Source organism: Myotis brandtii, unplaced genomic scaffold (genome assembly GCF_000412655.1).
Source record: "Myotis brandtii unplaced genomic scaffold, ASM41265v1 scaffold50, whole genome shotgun sequence".
Classification (NCBI taxonomy): Eukaryota; Metazoa; Chordata; class Mammalia; order Chiroptera; family Vespertilionidae; genus Myotis; species Myotis brandtii.
In genome coordinates, this window is record NW_005369061.1 from 426,003 (window position 1) to 447,152 (window position 21,150).

General features: G+C 37.4%; 1 protein-coding gene across 3 annotated transcripts; it reads right to left on the reverse strand.

Moving 5' to 3' along the window:
• Positions 1-307: 307 nt before the first annotated feature.
• On the reverse strand, positions 308-21,150 carry NSRP1 (nuclear speckle splicing regulatory protein 1). Of its 3 annotated transcripts, none has more exons than XM_005876855.2 (7): positions 21,093-21,150; positions 19,496-19,586; positions 8,425-8,481; positions 7,227-7,355; positions 5,921-6,128; positions 4,424-4,532; positions 308-2,090 (listed from the first exon to the last, which is right to left on the reverse strand). In XM_005876855.2, exons 1-7 carry the CDS (start codon positions 21,110-21,112, stop codon positions 1,037-1,039), a joined length of 1,668 nt encoding a protein of 555 aa, XP_005876917.1. In that variant the 5' UTR covers positions 21,113-21,150; the 3' UTR covers positions 308-1,036. The 3 variants fall into 3 exon arrangements, with proteins under 3 accessions (XP_005876917.1, XP_014403749.1, XP_014403750.1); XM_014548263.1 differs by lacking the exon at positions 21,093-21,150 and adding an exon at positions 20,499-20,599; XM_014548264.1 differs by lacking the exons at positions 19,496-19,586; positions 21,093-21,150 and adding an exon at positions 17,353-17,528.

Sequence of the window (21,150 nt, forward strand, 5' to 3'; positions counted from 1 at the left end):
ACTGGGGATGTGCCCGCAAGCAAGGTACATGCCCTTGGCCGGAATCCCCGGTGGGCGCTGCAGCGATCCAGGGGGGCGGTGATGGCCACAGGTGCATTTGGGGGCGATGAGTAACTGCTATTAAAATTTTAAAAAAATTAATTTCCAGGGGCTGAGTAATATTTTTTCTGGAAAGGGGGCGGTAGGCCAAGTAAGTTTGGGAATCACTGCTCTATCCACTGAGCCAAACCGGTCAGGGCTATAATATTTCATTTTAAATGGTAAATTTCAAAGACAGCATAGAGATTTCAGTTTTGATAAATAAATGGAAGTTGTAATAAGCTGTATATTTTAGAGCATATAAAACAACATATTCATAAATAGACACCTGGATCTTTAGCTAATATCATTTGGACTAAATGTCTCCACCTTTTCACACTTAGCTAAAACTGACTTATATACACAACCAATTTACTCACTTGTGAGGTCACAGAATTCAATGAAAAGTAATTTTTAACAGTGGGGGAATGGGGAGCAATTGTGTACAAATGACATTTCTTTTAAAATTAGAGCATGAATTAGAAGTACAAACATATCACCATTTTTATTCTCGTTTAAGCCAAATATGCTTGAGCTAACAAGATATATATCTGTCCATATTTTATATTTTAACACAAATTTCAAAACATAAAGTATAACAATATTCTCTATGTTCAAATTCACTTAATTTTATAGAAAACACAATATTTATAAAATAAACAGCTCCTGCAACAAAACCAACATTAGGAGAGTTGTTTAAATTATCTTTTAATGGTTATAGCAGAGCCAATTTTCCTCATAAAGTATCTACCGGGACGGGACTTAGCACACTCTTTAGGCTGCTTGAATACAACCAAGAATGTGGTATTGATATGTAAATATTATATATTGATTCAGTCAAGCATTTAAGAAAAAAAGACTGACTTTTGACTTAACCCTAAACAAATAATGAATTTTGAAAATGTATTTTACCACTATTAACACTCCTTTATGTGTTCACACAGCATATTCCACCAAGTCAATCATCTTCTTTCTCAATATATGTCTTTGCATTAACCCGTGCCATATGCCTGGCCAAGTACCTGTCTCTAGCTGACATTACCGTTTCTTCATTGTTCCGTTTTGCAAACTTGTTCACAGTCTCGTGTGGTCTCTCTTGTTCTTTGCCCATCTCTTGGCATTCCTCTGTGGTTCTGTGTTTTGTGCCCAGTGATGTTTCAGAACTAGAGAGTTTCTCTGGGTTACTTTCTTTATCCTTTTCCACGTCTCTCATTTTATTGGATCTCTCCTGGTCAAGAAACCTATCCTTTGCCCTAGAATTCGGGCTGTTTTCCTTTTTGTCTCGCTTTCTTTCTGAAGATTGAACACTCATTTCTCGTTTTTCTCTATCTCTGTTTTCATATTTTTCTTTCCTTGCTTTCGTATGTTCTTCCTTTTCTTTGCTTTTCTCTTCCTTTTCTACTCCTTTCTCACTGTGTTGGTCATGATCATTTCGATGCCTATCTCTTTCTTGTTCTCTTGTGGGATATTTCTGTCTGTCTTTCTCCCTTTTCCATTCTCTGTCATTTCTTTCTCTTTGGTCTCGTCCCCTCAGTTTATCTTCTTGTTCATGCCTCTTCCAGTGGGAATCTCTATGACTGGCATCTCTGTGCCTATGGGAATCTTTCTTTTCTTTTTGGTAATCACGGTCAGTATAATAGTTCTCCTGGTTCCTGAATTGTCTCTCTTGGTGCTGATCTTCCCGTTTCTCATGTCCTCTTGACTTGGAACTTTTGGTGTGGCTTTTGGTACCATGTTCTCTTTCTTCGCTAGATGACCGTGAGTGGGTTTGATTCCTGTGATGCCTGGAGTCATTCTTAGTGGTCTCTATGCTCTTTTCCCTTCTGCAGTTCACTTTATTATTTTCTTCCAGTTCATCATCCTCGCTGTTGTTAGCATCAAAGTCACTGTCTGCATCTGGGTTTTCCTCTACTTTCACAGTAGTTTGGAGAATGCATTTCTCAGGTGGTATTCTGTTCTCTGAAGTTACTTCATCAGAATAACCCCTTGGTTTCTCTTCCTTTATCCCAGACCTATAAAAAAAAATATAACACTAAGTGCCACATTATGATCTATAGTAAGCAAATGAAGTGTTCACATTTTTCTCAATATTTAAATCAATAAAACTATAATTATATATGCATATTGATTATCCAAATGTAAAAAGATGCTCATGTCTATTTACCTTGTAAACACCTGCAAATTAGCATTTTCTAACAATTTAGAATATTTTCAATATTGGTAGAAGTGAAAAAGAAATAAGGCTTTTTGTATTGGATCACTAGAGCTTTTAGGCAGGGATCTGTACAAGGCCTTCATTTATCCTAAGCATAGACAAAGAATAGTTGGGAAAAGAAAGATATATTCTGGATCTTAGTATTTTCACAATATGAAGTTTAAGTTGTGGCTCTTTGTTGGATTTTTATTTTTATTTCTATAAAAATTAAGAAGAGCCCTGCAAGCAGATGAAGATAAAATTTTTCACAGCAAAATGGTGGCAAAATCTAATTCAAAATATCACTAAATAAACCCTCTTATGATTAAAGAGGCACCAGCATCTTGAAATACTCCTTGGCACCTATCGCCACAAAATGAAAATATGTGAATCCATCCAACCATTACAAACAGCAACACTAAAATTGTTTATATCATCTGAATTTTCCCAGTTGATAAGCATGGTTAATTAACCAACACATTCATTCTTATCACTTACTAATCATACTAATAGAGCAACAACTATGGTTCTTTAGGAGTTGCTAGTACAACTGTCTTGGCTAAAGTATTCACCACTAATTAGGAATTCTATTAGACTCTGAGAAGTGTAACTATTAAGTGACATTATGGAGTTTTATGGCTGGCCTCACAATTATTTCAGATGAAACTCTAATAATAGGAACACTAAATCTCAATCTTCAAATATACCTTCTTAGACTCATAAGTCTCATCAATTTTTAAATCAAAACCTGGCAGTTGGGGGGTGAGAAATATAAACCTAATTCCCTCTCTTAATCCTTAATTCCATTCTCCTGCCTCTCTCCCCAGCAACGTAAGACTCAGATCCTCTTATCTGAATGTTTCTGTTCCCAAAAAGTTTATTTAAATACAAGTTTAGGACTAATTCTCCCTTTTACCTTCAGCTATATACTTATGATATGAACATTTTAGCATTCCTCTTTAATCCTATAAGGCTAATATGCAAATTGTCCCCTTGGGAGTTCAACTGACTGGGAGTTTGACTGCTTGCTATGATGTGTGCTGACCACCAGGGGGCGGCGCAAAACGAAGGAAGGCCCCAGTTGGCAGCCAGCAGCCAGGGGAAGGAAGGCCCCTGGTCGCTGGCCAGGCCTAGGGACCCTACCTGGGCACAATTTCATGCACTGGGCCTCTAATACTTTATAATATTAAAAAAAATCCTCTAACTCTTATTTTCTAGAGCAGTACTAACAGAAATGTCTACATAAGTGGTAATGTCCATATCTGTACTAATATGGCAGCCACTAGTCAAATGTGGCAACTGAGTACTTGAATATGGCTGTGGCCAAAGTTTTAAATGTAGTATTAAACAACCACACATGACTAGTGGCTACGTACTGGATAGTGTATTTCTAGCCATTAAGATGTGAATTTTACATTTTATGGAGGCTAGGTCCTATTTATAAAAGTAAACCACATCTCTTTTTATATTCTACCTAAACATGTAAGTAGAATTATTGCAGAATCAACACAATGTTGAACTAAATATCTTTTAAATTAAGAAACTGTAAAATGTTTTAAATTAAGAAACTGTAAACTCCTAGCCATTCGTTTAATTAGGTCAGGTTTGGCTGACAAAACAATATGCAGCCCAGCCAGCATGGTTCAGTGGTTGAGCATCAACCTATGAACCAGGAGGCCATGGTTCGATTCCTGGTTGGGGCACATGCCCCGACTTCGGACTCAATGCTCAGTAGGGGGTGTACAGGGGCAGCCAATCAATGATTCTCTCTCAGCACTGATGTTTCTCTTCCTCTGCCTTCCTCTCTGAATCAATAAAAATATATTTAAAAAAAGAAAAACAACAAAAAAACAATATGCAATGCTGCAATTCTCACCTTGCAGTGGTTCTCAACCTGTGGGTCGCGACCATCGGAAAACACATATAGCATATCAGATATTTACATTACGATTCATAACAGTAGCAAAATTACAGTTATGAAGTAGCAACGAAAATAATTTTATAGTTGGGGATCACCACCACATGAGGAACTGTATTAAAGGGTCGCAGCATTAGGAAGGTTGAGAACCACTGTTTCAGAGGGTTAAAATGATCCAACCACAGATCATGAACAGTATCTTTCTTTTAAATATTCTGTATGCCATGTCTCACCTAGCTTCACGAAAGCTGCATGTAGGGACTTCCTCTTCACCAACTGCTTGATTTAATAGATGCCTATAAAATCCACTGAGATCTTTCTGCTTGGTTACATCCAAACGTGCTAAGAGAGGGAAAGCAAAAGTGAGAATATAGGCAACAAGGCAAAAATGCAACTCAGTTTTATGGACATACAGTACATAACATACACTGTGTGTAAACTATTCTCTAGATCAAGAGTTGGGAAATTAGCCCAGCCAGTGTGGGTCCATGGTTGAGCATCAACCTATAATCAGGGGGTCACGGTTCAATTCCTGATCAGAGCACATGCCCAGGTTTCGGGATTCATCCCCAGTAAGAAATGTGCAGGATGTAGCCTATCAATGATTCTCTCTCATCATTGATGTTTCTCTCTTTCCCTCTCCCTTCCTCTCTGAAATCAATAAAAATATATTAAAAAAAAAAAAAGTTGGGAAACTATAGCCTACAGGCAAAAGCTGCCTACCTTTGTAAATACATTTTTGTTGAAATGTAGCCCTGTTCATTTATTTATGTATTGTCTAGGGCTGCTTTTGTTTTACAAAGGCAGAATTGAGGAGTTGGTACACAAAGTCTAAAATGTTCATAATCTGGTGCTTTACGGAAAGTTTGCTGACTGTTGCTCTAGAATTCAGCGGTTCTCAACCTGTGGGTCGCGACCATTGGAAAACACATATAGCATATCAGATATTTACATTACGATTCATAACAGTAGCAAAATTACAGTTATGAAGTAGCAACGAAAATAATTTTATGGTTGGGGGTCACCACATGAGGAACTGTATTAAAGGGTCGCAGCATTAGGAAGGCTGAGAACCACTGCAGTCTAGATGAACACATAGTACATGCACAGACCAAGTCTTAGAGATTTGGTTTTCTTCCACTTAAAGTTGATGAGCATTTGCCAAATAAGCTATTTATAAGTACATATTTCATTCAAATCTTGAGAAATGACCATGAGTAGGAAACACTGAAGTAAAGCACTATGACTTTGTTTGGCCTTTGCACATCTTTGTTTTTTCTTGAATTAACGTTATTCTTTTTCTAAATGCCCAGCTGATGCTCCTTGGGTGATGTTACTCTAGTTTTCTCATCCCAGAAAATATAACTAGGATTTGAAACTCAGTTTACACTGCTTCTGTAAGTATCGTGGTATTATACCTTGTAATCAATGTTTTTACATTTGGAATCATTTCCCAAAGCAATGACTTGTAATGACCATAGTTTTAAACAAAATAGATATAAGTGAAAAGTCTAGCAGAAGTACTAGTTATTAAGAATACAACTATGTTTAGTAGAAATCTCCTGTTTTATGATAATACAACATAATATCATAACTTGTACCTTCAATTCCTATACATAAATTATGACCACAAGATTATAATCAAAAAGTTCAGTGACAGAACAAATGGCTAACCACAGGGCAGAATTCTGCTGCTTGTTTCCTTCTACCCTCGCCCTCTTCCATTTCACCTTCGAGTGCAGCAGCCCTCTTCTCTCTTTCCTCCTCTTCAGCTCTCTCTTGCAGTTTTTTCTTATAAGCAGATGTCACAAATGCCTCTTTATCATCAAATTCTCCCTTTTCCATTTCTCGTTCTCTCTGTATTTTCTTTTCCATTCTTTTTTCCTGTTCCTTTTTTCTGATCTCAACTGCTTTTAGTAAGTTGTGAATATATTTGGGCTAGGGGGGAAAAAAGATTATTTAGAAAAAAGTCAAAGATAATTGTCAATACTCTATTTTTTATCATGAATTCATTAAAAAAATGAATAGTTCAAATAAACAGGCTTATCATCATTGCAAAGATCAATATAAATTTATTAGCAAGATTGAAATGAAAATTCTTTCCAATAAAAAATATTCACAGTGCTATTTTACCATTATTTTTAAAAAACTAGCCGAACCGGTTTGGCTCAGTGGATAGAGCGTCGGCTTGCGGACTCAAGGGTCCCAGGTTCGATTCCGGTCAAGGGCATGTACCTTGGTTGCGGGCACATCCCCAGTTGGGGGCGTGCAGGAGGCAGCTGATCGATCTCTCTCATCGATGTTTCTAACTCTCTGTCCCTCTTCCTTCTTCTCTGTAAAAAATCAATAAAATATATTAAAAAAAAAAAAAAAAAAAAAAAACTAAAACAAAGTAAATAATTTTTCCACCAGTTTCTGTCACCATTTTTACTGGTATTGTTTTAACATTTCTTCAACAGATACATGAACCAGAAAGGTTCCTACTAGCTTTTCACATTAGTTGTAATATGATTATTTAAAATAGTAGCTTTAACATAATTTTACACCACTTTATTTGTAGATACTGTAAGATGCAAAGATCCTTAAAAATCAGTCTGTGCTTATGAAAGAATAAGATAGAAAATATGAACTTATTTTAATCCCCTTACCTTTTTTTTTCAAAATAAAAATCTGATCATGATATGTGTAGATGATTCAGTTATGAGGTAAGAAGCAATAAAAAATAAGAGGATGATAAAATACAAGTAAACATGAACAAAAGCAGAAAACTTTCTAAGAAAAATATTTCAAAAAATTATTTGCAAAGGTTTAAAAAAGCAAAAATGAAAATTTATAAAATGTTAGATATTTCACTTGTTCCTGTTGAATAAATGTAGGGCTTCTGGGTCCTAAATCAAATCTATAATATCTGAAGTAGGGGCACTTCACACTTCAAATGCCTAAAAGCTTTTTCTCAGATCATCTTCATGCTGAAATAAGATTAAGATATACAATGCAGGTCAAGGTCAAAGAAAGTTTGTATTTTCAGCTACAAACCTTTCGGTCTTTTCCCAAAAGCAATTTAGGATTATTTTCTTCCTTTTTTTTCTGCATTTCATCATAAATACTATCATATTCATATACAGTGGAATCTTCTGCAAGGGCCTTCTGGATTTCCAGTTTGGTCTTTAAAAGAAAAAATTAAACATTTTTCAAAAATATGAACTAGCTAGCTAACAGCACAAAAAAGTGGAAGTAATTTTCTTGAGACAGAATCAGAAATCTATCAAAAATTTCTATCAATCACATTTTAAGACAAAATATATGAACATCAATTTTGGAGCCTGGCTGCCTGAATTAGAAGCTTGGCTCTATACTTACTGAGCTGTGTTTTTTCCTTTAAAATTTCTAAAACCCGGAAATCAATATAAATCAACAAACAACTATATATATGTAAAAGCCTAAGTGATCGAACAACTGGTCAACCAGTGGCTATGATGTGCACTGACCACCAGGGGGCAAACGCTCAACACAAAAGCTGCTCCCTGGTGGTCAGTGCGATCCCACAGCCAACCTGCCGCGCCCCCCGCCCCCTCGCCCCTAGGCTAACCTGCCAGGCTGAGGGACCCCACCCATGCATGAATTTGTGCACCGGGCCTCTAGTCCTAACATATTTTCAAAAACAGCCTGGCCAGCGTAGGCTGTTTTTGAACATTTACCTATGAACCAGGACATCATGCTTCAATTCCTGGTCAGGGCACATGCCTGAGTTGCGGGCTTGATCCTCAGTCTGGGGTGTGTAGGAGGCAGCCGATAGCAATAGCCAATTGATGATTCTCTCTCATCACTGATGTTTCTATCTCCCTCCCTCTCTGAAATCAATAAAAAAAGTATGAAAAAAAACAAGGGTCAAATTAAATTCTTAAAATTTTTTTTATTGCTTTCAGAGAGGAAGGGAGAGGGAGATAGAAACATCAGTGATGAGAGAGAATCATCAATCAACTGCCTCCTGCATGCCCCTACTGGGGACTGAGCCCACAACCGGGCATGTGCCCTTGACCAGAATCAAACCTGGGACACTTCAGTCCACAGGCCTACACTCTATTCACTGAGTCAAGCCAACTAGGGCTAAATTATTTCTTTATACATACCTATTCTGTTTTGTCTCAGCACCTAGATACCAAAACTGATACTTAAAAATGTGAGCTGAAATACCTACTTCACCAATTACATTTAAGTCACTCTTTGACCTTACCTGTTTCATTGCTTGCTTTTTAGCAGCTTCCCTCTGAAGGCTTTCACTCACGGAGGTCTAGAACACAGAAAAATGCTGTCATTGTTTAATACTTCTTTTCCAAAATTCTGGCTGGCAACTGGTTCCTTACTTATCTTTAAAAATACAAAGGTAATATTATGAATTGACATTATCAAGGCCTTTCTCCCACACTTTTGGAAACAAACGAATTTTCATTGTTACTTATCAGATTAGGCTATATGGGGTACAAAACAGAATAGAACAGGACAAATGAGGTAACGGATTTTTTAGTCTCAACTTCAACTTTACTACTAAGTCAGTCAACTTCTATGGATTTCAATTTGCTTTGTGTGTTCATGTGAATGTGTGTGTGCGTGTGTATTAGGTGGGGGTGGATTGGTCCCTTCCAACACTAAATTGGTATCATCCCCAGCAATAAAAAGCACATTATTTTAATATTCACCATTAAATATAGTATATCAAGCTTTTAGTATATATTTAAGGCTTATGGGCAGCCAAAACTATCTGAGATTATAATCATTCGATAAATATGTACTGAAACGCCTACCATATCTGGCATTGTTCTAGCTCCTGAAGGTATCAGAAAAACAAGAACAGTCTTTGTCCTGAGAGATAAATGGTCTGAAAGGGAAGACAAATAACTAAAGAAATCATTATAATATAAGCAACACAATAAAAGGATAAAAAAGGGCTGTGGGAGCAAAGGGAAACAAAATGTATGAGAAATCAAGAAAGCCTTCCCTAAAGAGATATGACATTAGACCTGAATCAAAGAATTTAAGAGAAGGCAAGAGGAATATAATAGGAAATAGTAACCACATGGACAAAAGTAAGGTCTTACAGCTAAGAAAAGAAATATAATTAGCATACGTAAGTAAAAATGTTTCCTTAAAAGTATAAGGCTTTGTAAACATACTAACCAACACCAAAATGTACACTTTAACAGGGTAAATGTTGTGGTGTGTAAATTATCTTTAAAAAATAGTAATACTAGTAAATTTATTTTTAATTAAAAATATAAGCCTCAGCTCTAGGACTATAGGACTGTTTTCAACTGGATAGTATCAATTGGTGTTTCCTGTTTTCCACGGCAACAAAGATAACAAAATAAACAAATCTAATTCTAGTTCCCTAAAACCATGGAGATAAAGTTAATACACAAAGGCTATACAAGTAACAGAATACTTATTAAAAGAAGTGTATAGGCAGCCAGGCCGAGTAGCCCAGTTGGTTGAGTGTTATCCTGTGCACTGAAAGGTTGCCAGTTCCATTCCTGGTTAGGGCATGTAGGGAAGGCAACTGATGGATTTTTTTTTTCTCTCTCCCTACCTTGGATTTAAAAAAAAGTGTTTAAGCAAAGAACTAAAGACATTTTAGATAGTAAATTGACTCCAACAAGAGGAAGAGAGGTTGGTAACAAAAACAGAATCCAACATTTACAGAGGCAGGTGCTACGCTAAGTGAATTACTTGTGTATTACTGTATTTTTCAATTAATAAAAATTTTAATTATGTGATATAACCCATTTTTCACTAGAGTATCAATTTTAAACATTAAAATATTAAATATGCTAATAAACATCTCATGAAATTCTTCTCAACATATTTTTATGTCTTTCCAATTCGTGTAAATGAAGTATATATATTTTTTGATCACTGAGTTAGTAATATCCTCAGGATTGACTAGAAGAGTAAGTCTCCAAATGCTGGACTTTTACTTCTTCACTTGTTTTTATTATTTGGCCCATCTCTCCTCTTCCAATCTGTCACAGTTCACCTGCTGTCACTTTAAAACTGGTTGCTTCAACCTGAACTTGAAAAAATAAAGCACAAGGCTATTACTTTTTAATTTCATATAGTGTAGAATAAATAGGCAGACTGGGAAGGGCCTCTCCAACATAAAGTATACTTTGAGACATCTCAAGAGGCTATGCTTCCATTTTTATAGTTGTTTAGAATAAGCCTGACCTTTGAAAAAAATCAGATGTTACTTCTAATAGGTTAAGTTCATAATGGAGGGAGTAGAGTAACTTTACATATCCTATTCAGAGACTTATATCCCTGAAGTTGCAATAGCATCAGTGGATAAAGAGGTCACTCTGAACCTAAGCTGAAAAATTCAGGGAGGATTATCTCCTTTTGAAGCTCATTTAATTCTGTTTTCTAACTGAGGGAACTGTGACAATGACTATTAAAGATGACGAAAGCCCAGCTGATGTGGCTCAGTGGTTAAGTGTCAACCTATGAATCAGGAGGTCACAGGGCACATGCTCGGGTTGCAGGTTCGATACCCAGTAGGGGGCATGCAGGAGACAGCCGATCAATGATTCTCTCTCATCATTGATGTTTCTATCTCTCTACTCCCTTCCTCTCTGAGATCAATAAAAAAAAGAGTACACACACATACACACACACACACAAAACAAGGGTGAAATTAAAGACACTGATGTTTTGTATGACAGTTTTCTCTGATGAAAAAAACAAAGCAAAAAGTGGAAGCATAAAAGGAGTATAAAAAGGAGAGTAATTTTTGGATTGCTCATAAAGAAAACAATTCTTTAACAGTCACATATAGTGTAAGATATGGATTAAAGGGAAAAAAATCAGAACATGGTTCTCAATATCCTTCCTATGTTGCATCAGTCAAAAATAGTAGAAAAACATTTCATAAGATTCAGTGAAAACATATTTACTATAATCAATGACACCTCTTACAATACACTTAGAAACCCAAACTTTATTTCCAAAAACATCATTACCCATGTTGGTAATAACTAGTGCTCTTATAATCAACAGTCAAAGGTCTTGTATTCCTCCCCACAGAGGTCAAATTTTAATGAAATACACTTGGTATTTTCTCAAAAGACAAGCAACAGTTTGGCACCTGATATATAATCACAATGACCAAGTCAGGTGTGCAGAGTCCCCAGTACAGACTTTATTAGAGTTCAGTTATAAATATACAATCTCTTGACATTGAAGATGTAGTTCTTGCAGATAAAGCCCAAAGGCAGGAAATGAATCTCCTCCCAAATGCTGCTTCTTATCTTTAAAGTAAACTCAAATTATTACTAAACTAATAAAGTAATTTTGTTTCAGAGAGTGATCTGATCTATTTTATAAATCCAAGAATGAGATGGAGGATTATTGCTTTTTGTCTGACTACACACACTAAAACATGAAAATAAAGAAAGAACTTTTTTTAAATGATTTTTTATGGTAAAGTTAGATTAGGCAATATCAAAGCCTGTCAATATATGAGGAAGATGGATATTGTTTTGGAAAAATAGAAAGCTAATTTTTAAAAAAATGTATTTTTATTGATTCAGAGAGGGAGAGGGAGAGATAGAAACATCAATGATGAGAGAATCACTGATCAACTGCCTCCTGCACGAACCCCACCGGGGATCGAGCCTGCAACCCAGGCATGTGCCTTGACTGGGAACCAAACTGTGACCTTGAGGTTCATAGGTTGATGCCCAACCACTGAATCACACTGGCCGGGCAAAAGCTAATTTTTTAAACAGCAAATTTTAAGGTAAAGCTTTTATTATCTTCTAATCAGAAATAAGTCAGTTAAAAATGATGAACAACTGGGTGCATTGAGACTGCATACAAATCAAATAAAAAGTATTTCAAAAATATAATTATAGTTGCCCTGGCCAGTGAGCTCAGTGGTTGGAGCATCCTCTCGTACACCAAATGGTGGCAAGTTCGATTCCCAGTCAGGGAATCATACATACTTGGATTGAGGGTTCAATCCCCCATTGGGGCATGTCAGAGGCAACTGATGGATGTTTCTCTCCCTTCCTCTTTCTAAAATCAATAAAATGTGTGTGTGTGTATGTATATATGTGTGTATATATATATAATTATGGTCATTACTGCCTTCTTTATGGAATTTTTAAAAAAAGAAAATGAAGTTTATTTATAGAAATTGTTTCTAATGCAAGGGCTAAAACAGGCACTTCTAATGTAAAGTATATGGTAAAAAAAAAAAAAAAGTTGATCATTTCTTTCAGTATTTGTGCTTTGTTGCAATCTCATTCTTAGTCCCTTTCTCAACCCAAACCTGCTCTACTCACATTCCTTCCCAACATAATAAGTGGCAATTCTTCATGGAATTTTTCTAATATAATGGCCACAACACAAAATGGAGATTAAGATTTTATTTAAAAAAATCAAAAAAAGCCAGGCTACCAATTATGAGTGTCAAACACAAAGTGGGATGGAGATAGCACATGAAACTTTCAGATGACTAATGATGAGTTATTGCATACAGAGAGGATACTTTTATTGTAGCAACATAGCTACCATTTATTACACTTCTACTCTGTGCTATGTACTGTAGGACATACTACCTCTAATCCTTAAAATAAACTTTTATTAGATATTATAAAATACTTTTTAAGATATAGAACTGAAACTGAGATGTTAAACAACTCACTAAAGATCTTAAAGGTAGGAAAGCAATGCAAAGCTTCTGGCTTAAGCTGGCAAATTAATATGCTGAAGTCTCCTCCTCCTCCAAACCCTCAAAATGACAAAAAATAAATCCGTAATCATGCCAGAAAATAAGAAGGGCTATTTTGAATGGACTGGAACTTGAGGGAGACAAAAGACAAGAAACTAAAATGCCCACAGAGGATGAATGTTATAAAAAGGTGGGAAAGGTTCCCAGAGCACTACATGTACTGAATTAAGTGATACAAAGAGCAGAAGACAGAGAAGACAGATTAATTGGTTTGTGCAGCAATGCAAGTGGGTCTTTCTATACTGCCTTCCTGAGAAAAGATATATAGCAGATTTCATTTCTGCTCTTAGTTGGAAATGTAAATACAGGATTAGAGACAGAAATCAATGGAACAGAATACAAATTCCAGAGAAACAGACCCACACACTTATGGAAATGTAACACATAATAAGTGAGCCATTATATCAGGGGAAGGCACAGAATGATAGTTCTCCATCATGCTCAATATCCCTCTTTTACAGAAAGTATTTGTTAATATCCCTTATCTATACTGAAATGAAATGCATAGATTATATAAACTCTCTACACAAAAATTTTAGAATTATATATTTCTTCCTTCCATTCCATTTTGGATACATACATACATACACCTGAAGACATAAAAGGAAAGTAATTTGTATTAGAATAATATACTCTGTATTTCAACATGTAAATGCTCAACCATGTTAGAACACAGTAAATTCTCAGATTCTTCTACCATGTAGAAGCACTGTAACCACCATTAATGCTAAAGATACATATGCTGACTGCAGAACTGGTGACTCAAGCACCACAAATGACACTGGTAACAGTGACCCAATTTTCTTAAATGGTAAATAAACTCTTGGTAAAGTTCTAAACAATGTAAGATATAATCGTCCCTCAATCTACAAGATAGTCAAATTAGGAGAAAATTTAGCCTGCATTTTGCCATGCAAAACACAATATTTTTAAAGATATTTTAAATATTATTTTATTAAAAATACTTTAATAAAAATAAAATGCGCAAAACATTTTGAGTTTCTGTGTAAAAAGAACTTAGGTCCTAGGCTCATAAAATTATAAACAGCTTTACATCTGTATACATATTCAGAGGGATTTTACCTATATAGATGGGGAGAATATCTACCTACCATCACTGGCCCACATCCAAAATTGGTGTCAACAATACTCACTCTCAATAATTGTAAAAGCCAAAGCCACTCCACAAATTTCTTAATGGCTCTCTGGAAGTAGTAACACCCCTACTGAAAATTCTTAGAATGAGATTTAAAAAAATTTTTTATTTTTGAACAGAATATTCACTTTGCTGAAAATTAATAGTCCCACCTATAATAATAAAAGCATTATATGCTAAGTAGACCAGACGACCTTCCAGATGAAGTCACGGTGGCAGGGACCGAGGCAGAGGCAGCCACGGCTGCGGTAGGGGCCGAGCCCCTTGCACAAATTTCGTGCATCGGGCCTCTAGTCTTAAAATATTAAGACACCAGATGACAGAATGTGTAATTTCACATGATAAAAACCATCTCTCTTTGAAGTTTGTCTGATCTTTGCTAATCCCCCAACTAACCCTTTTGCTATTAAAATTCCATTACAAACAAACTGTCTCTGAAAGGGAATCCTATATTAATAAAACCCTAATATGCAAATCGGCTGAACAGCGGACTAACCACCAGGGGGCAGACTCAACACAGGAACTGCCCCCTGGTGGTCAGTGCGCTCCCACAGGAAGCCAGGCTCATGGCTGGGGAGCGCAGCGGTAGTGGTGGGAGCCTCTCCCGCCTCCACGGCAGCACTAAGAAGCAGCGAGCAGGTGGACAGTAAGGAGCGAGGGGTCCCAGACTGTGAAAGGGATATCCAACTGCCGGCTATCCCCCGAGGGGTCGCGGACTGCGAGAGGGTGCAGGCTGGGCTGGGATACCCCCCCACCACCCCCCCACCCCCGTGCACAAATTTTGTCCATCAGGCCTCTAGTATATTATAATGTTTAAAAGCATGGACTCTGGAATCAGGTAGATCTTCTGGGTTCAAAATCTAGCTCTATTACTTAAGTACTCTGTGTGTGATATAGACCAATTTCTGTAATTTCCTATTACCTTAGTTTTCTTAGATGTAAAATCTCTCCTTTTCTTTTACCATCTTCCCTTTTAGCTTCAACATGCACAAATTGCCTCTATTCTAAGAAAACAACAAAAAATTACACCAACTGTCATTATTCCTTCAACTATCATCTCCATCTCTTTCCCTATCTTCCCTATCAAACTCTTAAAATAAGACCATGTATTAAATGAATTAATGATCAGATAATAGAATAATAAAAGAGATGGAAAGGGAGGCTGCAGAGCTTTTTCCTAAGAAAATGATGAGGACGGAAACACCTTTACAGCTAATAAATAAACTGGAAACAGTGAGCAACAGAAAAGACATAACTGAAATACTGATAAAGGTTTAACATAATCATGGTTAATGTCGAGCAAGAGACAAATATTGAGTAATTTCCCTAAATATCTGTTTAACTGTATCATTCTACCTACCCAGGTCTACTTGTTCTTGGTCTTTGTCATTTTCTAAATTAACATTTAATTTACTTATCTGTTAGGCTAACTATGTATCACCTCCCTTCCTCCCACTAGCATGTAAGTTCCACAAGGGCAGTCGCTTTGTTTTTGTTCAACTGGCACAGAGCAGGGAATCAATATTTGTTGAATAAACTAATGAATAAATGCAAGATCTGAAGACAAAGATACTCCTCCAAAATGATAACCCACCAAATGGGTCAGAAAAAGTATTCTGATGCAATGATAAATTTCTATGAAATGAAAATCAGTAACAGATATAACTTAAAGGCACTGACTGATGTAACTTAAAGGACATAAAGATAAAATTAAAGGATATAAAGAAAATATCAGTTGTCCAAGCCAATTTAAAAAAATCATCTAGAAGTAGGATTTAAAAAACTACAATACTGTACTTCCTCATAAGAATATCCAGTGCAAGAGAAAATGACTAATGTCTACAAGATATTGAAATAAATTGTTATCCCAGAAATACTACATTCATGCAAGTAGATATTTAGGTGATAAAAGGAACAGGCATCCTGGCAGTGTGGCTCAGTGGATTGAGCATCATCCTGTGTACCAAGAGGTCACTGGTTCGATTCCCAGTTGGGGCACATGCCCCAGTTGTGGGCTCCCTCCCCAATGGGGAGCATGTAGGAGGTAGCCAATGGATGTTTCTATCTCTCTTCCTCTCCCTTCCTCTCTCTAAAATATCAATAAAAACACTTAAAAAAAATAGAAAGCAACAGGAAATCATTCCTTAAAAATCAAGAACTTAAGAAGTAATGCTCCTATGAGCACATGTTAAAAAACTGTTCAACAATGAAATTAAGCCAAAGATCTCAAAAATGGAAAGCACTGGTAAAAGAACTAGTAGAGTGCAATGAATCAAATTAAATAAAAACAAATATTACCAGAAATGCAAGGATGGTTTAATTTCAAAATATTAACACGAACAGATACTAAAAATATTAAAATTTAATTTTAGGATAAAAAAATTTTCTTGGTAAGCTATAAATAGTAGTAAAACCTTATAGCAAACATTGCAATTAATTGTGAAACTTTATATAAGCAACTCCCATTAAAGTCAGGAATGTAACAACACTGTTTCTATCATTGCTTCTATTTATATCACTAGAGGCCCAGTGCATGAAATTCGTGCGGGGGGGGTGGGAAGGGTCCCTCAGCCCATCCTGCACCCTCTCACAATCCGGGACCCTTTGGGGGATGTCCACCTGCCAGTTTAGGCCCGAACCCATAGAAATCTGGGACCGCTGGCTCCTAACCGTTCGCCTGCCTGCATGATCACCCCTAACCACTCTGCCTGCCTGACCGCCCCTAACCGCTCGCTTGCCTGATTGACTCTAACTGCTTGCCTGCCTGCCTGATCGCCCCTAACGTACCTAGAAATAAATGTAACAAAAGATGTAAGTGAATTTTATGGAAGAAACTAGAGGCCCAGTGCATGAATTTGTGTACAGGTGTGGTCCGGCTGGCCCGCCCCAATCGGGGCCAATTGAGGGGAGGGGCTGTGGGCGGTTGGCCGGCCAGCCCCGCCCCCTGGTTAAACTCCTGGTAGAGGGGACAATTTGCATATTAGCCTTTTATTATATAGGATTATAAAACTGTATTAAAGGATATATAAAACACCTGAACAAACAAACATGAATCTTTATAAATGAGAAGACAAATATAAATTCTCTCCTAATCTATAAATTCCAACTCCAATAAAAATCCTTATAGTTTTCTTATTAAGAATAACAATTAATTCAGTAAGAATTTTGTGGTTTTAACTTGTCCTATTTCCATCAACCCCTCCTAAGAGTCATGGTACCTAAAACAGTAGCCCACAAACATGGTAGAAACCAGCAGTCTGGCAGCCACTGGAGAGGGTTAAGAATTCCTTCAAAACAGCTATCCTGGAGAATTATTATTGGACTTCCATGGTGGTTCCCTGGAAGACACCACTCACAAGGCTGTCTTTATTTGACAGAGCTGCCAAGTAAAACAGTCTTTAACAATCAAAGACAATTGTTGAACATCAGGGCTGCCTGAGGCAGTGGATAACGGTTTTAACAGGTGAGGCAAAAAACAGGCTAACCAAAAAGCTTTAAAAGTAAAGCTGAAGAATAAGCCTCTATGCAGTGGTTGCAACCGCTGGTTTAAGGAAACGAGGGCTTTGAAAGCTCTGGGGCTCATGAATGCAACAGACATACCAAGACCTTTATGCATGATCAGGAAAGACCTGAAATGGTCCTAAACTCTCCTTTGAACTTGAGACTGCGCAAGCAAGAAGTGAAGGCTAAGGCAAAGTTATAAAATACCTGGCTGTATATGAAGGCATGTCCTAACATGAGCAGACCCCTTTGGCAGACTGGAGACTTATTAGTTGCAAATATTTAGGGGAATTTCTGTCAAATTATTAACTGACCACTAATCTAACCAACAATAAATACAAACTAAGATTTAGTACAAAAAAGTCACTAACAAAAATTAAAAACAACAGCTCTTGCTGGCTTGGCTCAGTGGATATAGCATTGGCCCAAGGACCAAAGGGTCTCAGGTTCCATTCAGATCAGCATGTACCTCGATTGCAGGCTTGATCTCTGGCGGGCCGGGAAGCAACCAGTTGATGTGTCTCTCTCAAATTGATGTTTCTCTCTCTCTCTCTCTCTCTCTCCTCCTCCTCCTCCTCCCTTCCACACTCTCTAAAAATCAATGGAAAAATATCCTCGGGTGACGAATAACCAAAAATAAATAAATAATAAAAATTAAAAACCAGAATCAAATAGTTGTCCAGGGCAGAATGTGGGCAAGTAGACTGACTGCAAAGGGGCATGAAAGAACTTTCAGGGGGGAGGGGAATGCTCTACATCCTCAGTGGAGCATATACATTTGTCAAAAGCTATCAACCTATACACTTAAAAGCCACATATTTTATTACATGTAAATTATATCTCAATTTTTTTAAAGGTGAACCATCTAGAATAAATTTTAATAGAAAACAAGAAACAAGTATGTTAAATTACCTACCTATGCTTTTACACAATTAGTAAAATTGAAAGAGAAGCAATTTTTCTGCCAGAACAAAGCCAGTACCAGTATAGCTGATGCAAAGGTCTTTTAGAAATATAGAAAATGACTTAAGTATTACATAAGCACACATTTGGGGTTGCTTCTACTATAAACTGTGGATTTCACAAGAAAATAGTTTTGGCTGCTAAAATACAAAATGTTCATATTATATGTACTAGAGACCTGGTGCATGAAATTCGTGGATGGGTAGGGTCCCTAGGCCTGGCCAGTGATCAGGGCCAATTGGGGCTTTCCAGCTGCCTGCCAGGGCCTTCCTTCTCCAGCTGCCGGCTGCCAGCTGGGGCCTTCCTTCGTTCCGCACTGCCCCCTGCCCCCCTGGTGGTCAGCGCACATCATAGCAAGCGACTGAACTCCCAAACTCCTGGTCAGACTCCCAAGGGGACAATTTGAATATTTGCCTTTTATATATATAGAAGATTATTGTAGTACTATCTATGGTAACATTACACACTACCATAATTGTAACTGAGCAATTACATTTAGCAGAGACTGAATAACCACAAACGTAGTCTCCTAAGAAACTACTTTACTAATAAAACTTTCTAGGAAATTGGTGACTTCTCAATAGTTTATTTTCAGGGTGGTTTACACAAACAATTTTGTTACATCAGTATTATCTATCTAAAATGACTGTGTAACTGCTTAAAAATAAGTGAAGTTCATAGCTTTTTGGGGGGGAGGATCAGATTGTTCATGTATCATTTATGAAGACCATCAGTGGAGCTTCTTTATTCCTTTTGGTAATCCTGTAAATTACAATATACTCCAGATACACTGTACTGACAAATAACTAAGACAAGCAAAGACATCAACTTCACACTTCAATTTTAAAAAATATACATATTTTCAACAATTTGGGAGAAAAACATAGATTCCCTTACCTCATCATCATCAGAATCATTCCCAAACACTGATGGTTTTTGCAAAACAGGGTGTAACTTCTGTGCTTTCTTTGGCAAAATAAGCCCATACCTGCATTTTTTTTTGAAATAGAAATTACACCATTATATTTAAATGTTAAAACATAATACATTCACTACCTCTTCCAGATGGAGCTACCAAGTCAAAACAAGTCTATGAACACACAAGTTTCCGATCTTCAGACGTCTCAAAGTTCTAACGTGCTAAGATTTTATAACTGTTACTCTAAGGGATTATTTGTAGGCACAAGCCAAACTCAAACACCATGTTAATCCAAGAAGAGAAGTAACTGAAGAGTACAGAAATGATTTAGATGGTAAAATTCGACTAAGGCAGCAGTTCTCAACCTGTGGGTCGCGACCCCTTTGGGGGTTGAACGACCCTTTCACAGGGGTCACCTAAGACCATCGGAAAACACATATATAATTACATATTGTTTTTGTGATTAATCACGATGCTTTAATTATGTTCAATTTGTAACAATGAAAATACATCCTGCATATCAGATATTTACATTACAATTCATAACAGTAGCAACATTACAGTTATGAAGTAGCAACGAAAATAATTTTATGGTTGGGGGTCACCACAACATGAGGAACTGTATTAAAGGGTCGCGGCATTAGGAAGGTTGAGAACCACTGGACTAAGGTTTTTAAAAGAACATGTTGGTGGAAAGCTCAGTTCATGTCCATTAAAAATAAAAACACTCTCAATTATCTTTTAGTCTGACAAGAGTCAAGAAAATAAATCCCCCCCCCCCGCCCCTACTGTGCACTGACACAGTTTTAAAGAAGTTATTGATCGGATAATATGACCCACACTTTCTTAAAAGATTACATTAACTGAAACACCCGAGTAGCCATAGGATAACTTCTCATTACACCTCATTACGCTCCCTCGCCTTGTACTGGAGGATCTGAGCGCACCATCCCATCAGAGGCAATTCACTCAGTTTCTCACATTTTGGCCTTTAAGATGCAGCGATCCCAGAAAGCCACATCAGAAGCACGGATTATCCATCAAAGGTTAAAACTTGGAAGAACGTACAACACTTGTCTCCTGCGGCACCGCAAACCCCAAGTCCCTATATGCCTACCCTTTTCTGTGGTTTCTCAGCACATTTTCCTAAAACCAGAAGGGATGGCGGGAACCAGGGCTTGAGCTGCAAGAACAAGGCCCGCTAAGGAAGCCAGGGGTGGTCTCTTCTCACTGCCCCTCAAGGCATCCAAACGGGGAGAAACTCAAGCGCGGGGTAGGAAGCAAGACTGAGGGGCCTCAGACCGAGCTTTTGGAAAATAGAAAAGTCTCGCTCTCTGCCCCTCAGCCTAACTTCCTTTATTTCCTCACAAGTTTCTCCCTCAAACTTCGGGCTTCCTTCCATCCTGGAAAATACGGGGGGGAGGGGAGTATGTTCCTCAGGATTTCTCGCTTTTCCCGTCTCTATCCCTGACGAGACAGCCCCTTCACTTCCAGCGCGCTTTTACTCCTCGGCCAAAGGCACAGTCGCCGTGGTTTCTCATTCCCCAGCCTAACCCTAACTCCCGCATCACTCACTGCCTGCCCGGAATCGCCATCTTGCTCCGGTCTCCGCTGAACGTGGCTGACGCCGACG